At 39.9% G+C, this 10,448-nt stretch overlaps 1 protein-coding gene and 1 long non-coding RNA gene across 3 annotated transcripts; one reads left to right on the forward strand and one right to left on the reverse strand.

The window, feature by feature from the left end:
* The first annotated feature begins 4,859 nt into the window (after window positions 1-4,859).
* six7 (SIX homeobox 7) lies at window positions 4,860-7,797 on the forward strand. Its single transcript, XM_056369197.1, has 3 exons — window positions 4,860-5,457; window positions 7,031-7,194; window positions 7,431-7,797. The coding sequence occupies exons 1-3, from the start codon at window positions 5,050-5,052 to the stop codon at window positions 7,639-7,641; spliced, it is 783 nt and encodes a 260-aa protein (XP_056225172.1). The 5' UTR covers window positions 4,860-5,049; the 3' UTR covers window positions 7,642-7,797.
* On the reverse strand, window positions 6,005-10,221 carry LOC130164451 (uncharacterized). Of its 2 annotated transcripts, none has more exons than XR_008826608.1 (3): window positions 9,916-10,221; window positions 8,456-8,546; window positions 6,005-7,175 (listed from the first exon to the last, which is right to left on the reverse strand). It is a non-coding gene; the product is annotated as an uncharacterized LOC130164451 (long non-coding RNA). The 2 variants fall into 2 exon arrangements; XR_008826607.1 differs by having other exon boundaries at window positions 8,470-8,546; window positions 9,916-10,206.
* Window positions 10,222-10,448: the final 227 nt, after the last annotated feature.

A 10,448-nucleotide genomic window follows, 5' to 3' on the forward strand; every position in this document is an offset into this window, starting at 1 on the left:
AGCCGATAATGCTTATCAAACATTCACATTTGTCCAATGCATATCAAATATTTCTTTATATATCTATTAACTTACTTACTTTATATACATTATAAATATCTCCATTAAAACTCAACTATAGAAGTAAACTTTTAAACTTCTAACGAACCCCCACCCCCACCCCACCACCCGACCCCATTAGTATTTGGTGAAATCACAGTCCACATTTACTTTATATCACCTGTGTCTATTGAATCAAGAGATCTTCCTCTCTTTCCTCTTTTCACCCCACAGCGATGGACATCGTTTGTTTGGTGAGTGCTATCAGCATGGGCTGAGAGGTAAAGCTAACACATAGTATGCTGGGGACGAGGGGAGGGGAGGATGCAGGGGGATAGCCCTGTCTGAGAGGATACTGCTATTGAGTTGCAAATTAGGTTGCAATTAGCTCTTACACATTTGCCTGGAGGGAATTAGTGTGTGTGTGCATGTGTCATTGTGAGTTTTTTAACCCATTTTCCTTAGAATAGGGGTTGACGGTGATAAGCAGATAATACTAATTACTTCTCCTCCCAATTGCTTGTTAATTGTGCTTGGTGTGGATTTATACAGCATGGTAATACTCCCCCGTTCCACACACACACACACACACACACACACACATACACACACACACACAGATGCATGTGCCCCCCGCTTTGGCTGTTGGCAAAATCAACAGGTCATTTTTTAAGCAGGAGGCTTCTGTTTAAGCCACTAATTAATTATGTCAAGTGGGGTTCCAACATTTTGTGTGTGTGTGTGTGTTTGTGTGTGTGTGTGTGTGTGTGTGTGTGTGTGTGTGTGTGTGTGTGTGTGTGTGTGTGTGTGTGTGTGTGTGTGTGTTGTAGTTGCTGACGAGTTTAACATGTTCTCCAGTAGTGATAGACTGATTAATTGGTCGGCTGATTAATCGGGGTGATATCAGGCGTCATGCTCTTGACACTGATAAACAAAAAATGTCTGCAGATACATACATCAGACATTTCAGTAAAAGTCTTTTTGTATTAGAGAGTTTAATATTTTTTAATTAATTACAGGCTTTTTAAAAAATAATAAGTAGAATGCAACAGGCAATGCACATCTTTTAGTTTGAAATGTTTTTCTGTGTTCAAGTGAATAATACATAAGTGTTAAATAAATGTTCATTTAAGTTCATCAATTTTGTGTCTCGTTTTTGTTATTATTAAACTTTTGTGTTTTATCAGCTGCAAAGAATAAAAACAACAACATAATATCAGTCGCCCTGCTCTCTGAATATTGCCATCAGACATTGAAAATACCAAATCAGTTCACCGCTGATCTCCAGTTTGTTCTTGAATTAAACCACAATACACTGACCAAGCAAAAAATACAAATACAAAAACTACAGCTTTATATCTACTGAACACGGGATGTGTTCCTACAAAACCTGGTGAGTTCAAATAGGACAGACATCCCTCTTTATAATTAACATTACTTTATACTGAATCTGGAGGTAAGGGTAAAACCTACGCCAGTGTGCATTGGGTGTGCGACGGGGAACACCCTAGACAGATTGTGAGTGTATCATAGGGTTGATTATCTTTCCAAATTTCGGGACTGGATCACCTGAAGTCTGGATTCAAAGACCAGATATGTTGTAATGAGCCAACAAGGCTTGTCCCCAGATAAACGCTCCTACTAAGAAATTCCATTTTCTTTTTCCTGAATTGAGACGACTCTTGTGCATGATACAAAAAAAAGAGAAAAAGGGGACCCACTTATTGAAAACGGATCCATAGCACCAGTATTCAAACACTCTACAGGGTAAGCTGTTAACTTGGGTAACATGGTAGTTTTTTTATAGGTCAATCATCCGAGGGTGACTTCCTGGTGGTAAACATGAGGATTTTTTTTTTACCTTTAAAAGTTGGGTAGAACCACTTGCGTGTACAAGTTATTTTTGTCATTTGGCATTCAGGGAAGAAGCACAGGCACAGTTTAGCCTTAAGGTCCAGTGTCCCAGGTCATTTGGACGATCCCCCACTTGAATTAGGACACAGAAGAAGACAGATAAACACCTTCATTCAGAGAAACACATTGCTGCTGCTAATGAAGTGTTTACCTAACAACTACTATATGTAGAGATAAAGTTGACAGTCCTGAGTGATTCCCTTTAAGAGAGCTGCTGTACAATTCCTCTCACCTGATAGTTTGATGCACACATGACCAAAACTTTTGTAGCTATTTAACACTAAGATTTACATAAATCTCTGTTTGTCTGTTTGGTCTGTAATACTCCTCTGAAAGTGGAGCAGTGAACATTTTTAGTGTCAATCAAAAAGAAAAGAGGCCTGCCAGAGAGTTGGAGATGGTACTGGGAATTGTTAACGTAGTAGTGAAAGGTGTTGCTATGCTGACAGAAAATCTGGCCAAGGCCAACATGATTTACACATATCTCAAAAGTGGGGGGTAAATTATCAATGGTAATTGTCTTAAGGGCAGTAAATCCTTACAATAGCATTATCGGTGATGTCAAGCTCTTCTATTTTACAAAGATATATAATCAACCCCCCGGACTCTCCACCCTTCTACAAGCACATCATCTGTTCTGCAACGGCTTGGGAGCACTTAAGCAGATTTTGGTTCAGTCTGCCTTCAAAGTGTTAAACAGATTGGGCCAGCGGATTTCTTGTAATGAAGGTAAGTGTGTGTGTGTGTGTGTGTGTGTGTGTGTGTGTAGTGGTGGCGGTCAGTGGCGCAAAGTGTCTGAAACTTGGAGGGGTTAGATTAACTGTAAGCATGATCTTCACTGAGGTCATTTCTCCCCTTCTGTGCCAACACACACACATAATCACACATACCCCCCTTTCCATTAGCCTACCAATCCCACCTGGTATTTTAATCTAGATTTAGGATCTAACACGTATCAAATGGTTGCCCACTGCTTATACAGTAATTCTATACGCTTTCTATACCCTAAACTCTACTGCACAGCTTCACAGTACCATGACTGGTACTGAAAGGATTAGTCAACTGGTTATCTGACACAAAAACTAACTAGATTCAAGAAATCTAGTCAATATTTTTCTGGTTCCTCAAATGTGAGAATATCTTATAAATTACATGATTACTCAATGACTGATTACCTTTATAAAAAAATGTGTAAGCATGTAACATTTAACTTTTCATTTTCTTACTTGCAAATCTTAACATTTCTCGCCACCACTGTGTTAGTGTTAAAACTGATTATTACACAAACAGCAATCTAATGAAGCCACAATCATAATTAAAATGTTGTAAACAAGTGTCACCACTGCTTGTGGTGTAACTTAGTTTTTCTAAAAACAAAAAGGAAACACTTTTTATTGCTTAAATAATGACCAAGAGAACAAACATCTTTGTATGTTTCATCAGTCTTCATAACGTTAGTTTGTATCCTAAAATACAAGTGGTTTGTGGGTAAATTTTAAATCAAATATTTTTCCAAATAACCGAGAGACTTTATCAGCTTCATATGCAATCAGTTCATTTTCACTTAATCTGACGGTGTAATTGTTTCATGTGTATATCTGAATCTTTTGTTCATAGTTGTTTTTGTTGGAGCGATTATTGATAATTTGGGGATTAATATAAATCTCCCCAACACAAAACTGTAAAAGGAAACCTGACACCATGATAATTAACTGTTGTCTACTTACAAAAATCCAAAATATTATATATAATATATATCCATAATTATTGGCACACACAAGTTGGGACTCCAGATGTTCACTGATGAGGCTTCAGCGTCTGGCGAGCTGATATCTGTATTCTAGACAGATTTGTCGATGGGATTTTACTCCCCTTCACCTTATTTTAAACCAGATGATCCTTCACCTGACTGCAACCTTTGTGAAAAGCCTAAATATTCACTCCAGGGACTAATCCATGTCTGCCTTCAGATGTGTTTATTGTAAATGTAAAATCTATAACTTATTATTCTTTATTCTGGCTTTTTTCTCTTGATGCTAAAGTGACACTAATACTACTTTTCCTCTAGGCTATTATGTGCAAATCAAATGTAACATGTTTGCATTTTAGTTGACAGATGCTTACAGGGTCCTTAACCTGATTAATAAGAAAACTGCCCTAAGACTGATTAATGAGCTACTAAGATCAGAAGGATTGAACCGGGCAGCGGTCATTAACTCCGTGTCCTGGAGTTGCACCGCACATCGATGTCTAGGGGCGTTTTTGTCATGTCTCAGCCTGGCCAGAGGTCGCAGAGGGTAGGCTGTAGGTGCAACCATGTCTGTTTTAATTACATGGGTATTAGCTGGTCAGAGATCTCTACAGCTTTGTGCTCAGACATGTCCTCACGGCCAAATGTCAAGACACATGCGATACAGGTTTTCATGACCAGTGGCAATTAATTGCGCCATTCAAGAAATAATTCTTAGTCACTATGGTTTTCAAGTTTTCACTCAGTCATAAAGTGACAAAGGCGACACCAAAAAGCTTCATTTCTTTGCATTTTGCCTCTTATGTTTTGCTTGCTGTCTAAAACCTGCTGTTCATTTCTGCTCTGAACCCAGGTTTTGCTCAGGGCTCCATCTCTATCAGATCCAACCTATTAAATAACCTATCCTCCCTTGTTTGCTCACTGCAGTTATCCTGGCAGTCAATATATCCTGAGGCTAAGCCAAACAAGCTGATCAGCCAGTCACCTCTGTACACACAACCCCCCACTAAGAGGCTAATGGCCAGGACGTATAATCCTTCTCAAAACAACTACAGAGATGCTAATTGAATCTAGCTATAAATACAGGTTGACTCCTTGTCCTCTTTCTTTATTCGTCTCTACTCTGGCGCATCAGCCACTCTGGAACATTTGCCCAATACCAGGAAAGACTCAGTTACATAAGAGAGGCAGCAGATAGATGCTGCAAGTGTCGATAAACTTGCTGTCAACTCAAAAAAAAAGCAGCGAGCGCACGGACTTTTACGCACGGCTGGATATATCATTTCATGCGCCCTGTGAACATTTCACAACTTCCTCGGTGAGCTGCTGAGACGCAACAAGGCGAGATGTTCCCACTGCCGATGTTCACACCGGACCAGGTCGCTCGGGTGTGCGAGAACTTGGAGGAGACCGGGGACATCGAGCGCCTCGGCCGGTTCCTCTGGTCCCTGCCCGCCGCTGTCCCTGGCTCCGCCGGGGAAGCACTGAACCGACACGAGTCCGTGATGCGGGCGAGAGCGCTGGTCGCCTTCCACGGGGGAAATTTTGAGGCTCTTTACCAAATCCTCCAGAGCCACCGGTTTACGCGCGAGTCGCACGCCAAACTCCAAGACCTGTGGCTGGACGCGCACTATCGAGAGGCAGAGAGGCTCCGTGGGCGGCCGCTGGGCCCGGTGGAGAAATACCGAATCCGCAAGAAGTTCCCTCTGCCCCGCACCATCTGGGACGGCGAGCAGAAGACGCACTGCTTTAAGGTAAATAACCTGATAATGATTTAATTTGAGCCACATGGCTGCTGGTGACAGAGTGATGTAGTGTGTAAAACCCACGTGTTCCCTCGTCTTTGGGTTAAACGTAGAATATCAGATAAGACCTGAATCGTCTAATGGCATGACATTATAACACGTCCTTAGATGATATGAAATCACATCTTAACATTGGAAACTTGACCATCAGTTTCTCTCTTGTACAGATGCTTTTTTAACTCTGCTATATCAAGCCGCCTGGTCTTTGAGCTCTTAAGATGATCATGGTTAGAGCCGTGGTTATCCCTCTGCCTTCTGCTGTGAAGCCTACTAAACTACTTTAGGCCTGGTGTCCTGATGCAAGATCAGAGATCTCGTACAAGTCCAGATTATTGATGCTCTTACATTCTGTAAAACAATGTCAGACAAACTGAGATGCATCATGTTAATTTTCTTGATTTTTGTTGTCCCTCTCATATTTGTCTTATAGCTCATGTTTGCAAGTGTTAAATAACTTTACATATGAATGCAGCTATGTCACACAGCTGTTATTTATTCGTTTATCTCTAATATTGTGTTAAAATTGACACTTCAGCATAATTTCTCTCTTCTTATTCACATTCTGTTCTTTGCTCTAACATTTACTGTCTGCAGCTGCAAAGGGAAGATTTCCCCACAGGATTCATTAGCTTCATTTTATCTTTAACTAGCAGCTATTACTTTCAAATACTTTAAGTGGCTATGAGCACAGACCTGCAGGAGTCTGAATCAGCCATATATCTGCTACCCTGGGGACATTCCTTCCATCTACCTGCTGACTTTTATTTAGCTGGACGACTGTTATATGATGCAGTCAGTTACAGAAAAGCGTCTCCTGTTTAAACCACTAACGCCTTTTTTTTTTACAAAAATATTCTTCCTGTCACAAAATAATAACCTGTAATGCCCTGATGTGCAGAGCACCTTGAGTATCATCTTGTTTACAAAACACTTGTGTTTCAGTGTCATGAGACTGTTGGTGGTGTAACTGTGGAAGCAGACTTTGTAACTCAAAGTTATGATAACACTACTCCGTTCGTTAATATTCATAAGGGAGAAAAAAGAGCTGCTTACAGGGTTCAAGATAGCGCATGGTGAGAGAGCATGAACTTTGCCTCTTGGGTGTGTGTTAGTCTGTGTGATCTCCCTCTTGTGGCAGGGTGAAGTACTGCTCATACTTAATCTCTAATTCCAAACCTCAGAAGGGACATCCTCTGTAGCCGCCTATTAAGCCCCTTACCATGATCCAATTTAGTGGATATACATTTTTATGTAGGCTATACTTACAATGTAAATTGTGATCATCTGTTTATAAATCTAATCTAACAAGATTATACTGAGCATCATATGAGAGTGATACGATTATTGTGGTTTAATAGGATGATATCAAAGCAATACGAACCACATTATTGTGGTAAGCCACCATATGGTATCTCTACAAAGTGCAGCATCGACAGAAAGAAAGCGCTGACATAATATATGAGACACACAGAGCTATGCATGGAGGTCTAAATAAGACAAATATTTCTTCTGTCTTCTCCAGGAAAGAACTCGCAGTTTGCTGAGAGAGTGGTACCTCCAAGATCCCTACCCCAACCCGTCCAGGAAACGGCATTTGGCCCAGGCCACTGGACTCACGCCCACACAGGTCGGCAACTGGTTCAAGAATCGCCGCCAAAGAGACCGTGCTGCATCCGCAAAGAACAGGTATGTCAAAAAATTACATCAGATGATGATGATGATTATTACTAAAAAATATTATGCCTACATACAGTTTGCGTTGTACAAACATCTTCTGAGAGGAAAAACTGTTTTTAGCTCTGCCCTCCAGGGCTTGACTAAAGCAAAGAGATAATCTCTGTCTTAAGAGCAGCTCTTTGTGTTAACAAAGACTCCAATCTGGGACCTCACTCTGATCTCTCTCATCTGTCCCTTCCACTCAGACTGCAGCAGGATCCTTCCCTCCTGCCCCCTGAAAGCTCCCCTGACGGGTCCCTTCAGGAGCGCCACCATCACCCCCACTTGCTGCCTAACTCCCCTCGCCACCTAGGCAGCCCAGAGGCCAGCGACTGTAGCACAGAGACCGAGCGCAGGGGAACAGGAGCCTCCACTCCAGAGATCTCCGTCAGCAGTGACAGCGAGTTCGAGTCTTGAGACGGTGGACTCTTTTCATGGACAGAGATGAGAGCAGTGTCTGTCGTCAGGCTCATAGACATATGTTACAGACACTTGACCTTTCTGTGGCTGTGGACACACAGGAGCTGTTCTCAGCGGGAGGAGGGCGAGCACTAGGAGCCCACTTGATGTGGCTCTGAGTGGACAATGTAAGGGGAATGATATGCAACAATATTATGCACTTAAAACAGCACCATGGCACATGACCTCGACTGTTATATGAATTAGTTTACTGCTGACCATGACTCAGGACGGTAGATAGGTAAACATCCAATGAGTACTTCTACATCGAACAAATTTTTCATGGTCTTTAGATTATGTGAATATTAATGCTATAAGTTTTGATACTGGCTTCAGTGAATATTTTGGATAGATCATTTTATAGAAGTTTTTATGTAAGCTACATAATACATTTGTATGGAAATAACCCAGACACACTAAACATTAAATGCCTTGAGTAGGCTTCTACCGTATGTGTATATGTTTACATGCATATTAATAATTTGCTAACTTTACCTAATCATGTAAAGTGCACAGTCCAGTTTCATACAGTGCATTCATAAGGCACATGTGGGAAAACTGCTTTACTATTACCTTAATGTGGCTATTCAGAGTAATTAGGTGCTAATGTGCATGTAAACATAGTGAATGAATTCAACACAGTTCACTGCCTTAAGGAGGAACAAAGGGCATCACTCTTTACAATGCAATCAAACATTGTAACACAAGTTTAGACAGTCTTAACTTTATGTAATTAACAATGCACGTGTGCTGCTCAAAAAATTTTTGTTACCTGCTGTGTTTTACCTGTTCACATCTGTTTTTATATGTAGGGTTTTCTTTACATGCTCCTGAGGTGCTCTGATGATGAATTCCTGTAGGAGCTGAAACAGAAAAGATGAAAAAGAGAAAGTGAAATACTAAATAGGTCTTAACTCAATGTGCCTATTACATTTGAGAACAGTGAGACCTGGTCAGATATGATTGTGTCCTCATGTCAGAACAACACACTCAAAGGCTTACCGTTTGCTGTCTTTCTTACAATAATCATTTCAATAACACATTACTGCATTTCAATGAAAACATGTATTTTGTAAATGTTTTATGTAAATAAATGAACCTATTTTTATCCAAAGTTATGCTGGCTCATTATATTTGTAATCTCAAAACGGTATTATTGCAGTTTAGCAATTCAGTGTGATTTATTGGAATCTGATTTAGTGGATGACTCTTCTGTGTAGATCGTGTTTGAGAAGAATAGGACGACAATAAAGGAAACACAATCTGTGTTAATTCAGATTAAAATTTAAGCTAAAGATTAAAGATTCTTACTGATTTATAACGTATATCTCTGAACTAAGTTATCATTTTCAAATCAAATAGTAAGCCATTACTCTCATTTCCATTAACAGAAACCAAAGCACAGCTACAACTGCAATAGTCTGATTACAGCCATGCCTCCTGTTTCCACATACTGAAAAGTTAATGTCGCAATTGTATTGTTTTGTGGTAAAACAAATATGGATATGGTGATTTACTGTCTGATCTGACAGAGTAAGATGTCCCCCTCTTGTGTGAATCATCTCAAGAGCTGAGCCCACAAAAGCAGTCAAGAATGATTCGCACACACTGTATAGTCCATCCCGCTACATCAGAAAATGCCATGCCATGTTTGCTGTCATGCCCCTTTGAATTGTTTGAACATTAATAAGATTTTGTAGAACCCTTTACACAAACTAGCAGGACTAGCAAAGGTGCAACACCAATGACAGCTCAGTTCCAGCAATTATTACAATGCACCAATTGATTATGTTACTAGTAACACCTTTGTTGGTGAGTCCAAATGTCTGTAGTGAAAAAGGTCTTTTCAACTTAAGTGTCACTCCACATTTGGCCCCCTGGTGATGTGCAAAACAAACTGAAACACAACTCTGACATATTATCACCTTGCAGTTGTTATGGCAGACAACGTTAACAACATTAGCATTCATCTAAAGCTGTGCTTCCGGCGACCTCATGGATGTAAAGCCCAACATTGACTCCCTTCTTAGCTTCGTTTTAGTTTCCAGAGAAAGATATTTGTCTCTTTGAGTAGTAAATGCTCCATGATCGACCTTTTTATATCACAGCTAAGACTTCAGCACTTTTCTTGGGAAATCATTAGCTCTGACGATTAATCTAGGCTTTTGTACAATTAGGTTATCCTTTAATAAATACACAACAAAACCACACAGGTTGTTGGACAACACTTACCAATAGCTTGAGTACATTTCCAGGTTTCCAAAAACTATTCTTCTACCCAGCTTAACCCCGAAAAATATACTTCCTGGTGCACAATGAAGAAGACTTTTAACTGTTGACAAGTTGCAAATCTCTTCTAAACCAAACAAAGATGGCGGCTCGTCTTGTAGACCAATTAACGGTAGAAAAACAAGGGGGCAGACACTATGACGCAATGTCTCTTTAGTGACTGTTATTTGATTTTTACGATGCACAAAACATTAATAGGTAAAATAATGAAGATTTAAAACATGTTTAACGATAAATGTTTCAGTGGTTTTGTACTGAGAAGATGTTTATGGTTACCAAATATAGGCTATTTAATGACTGCCAGAAAAACAGGAAGTCAATACATTTCAGATTGATTTTTACTTTTTTAATGTTATTGAGTAAAACAACATTTTACAACTGCTGCTGTGAAAATGCTGGTATTACTTCTATTTTTTTTTATGGAAAAAGTTTTTAAATACAAAATGCAGAAATAACTGTGACAAAACTTGAAAGAA

Source organism: Seriola aureovittata, chromosome 23 (genome assembly GCF_021018895.1).
Source record: "Seriola aureovittata isolate HTS-2021-v1 ecotype China chromosome 23, ASM2101889v1, whole genome shotgun sequence".
In the NCBI taxonomy this organism is placed as follows: Eukaryota; Metazoa; Chordata; class Actinopteri; order Carangiformes; family Carangidae; genus Seriola; species Seriola aureovittata.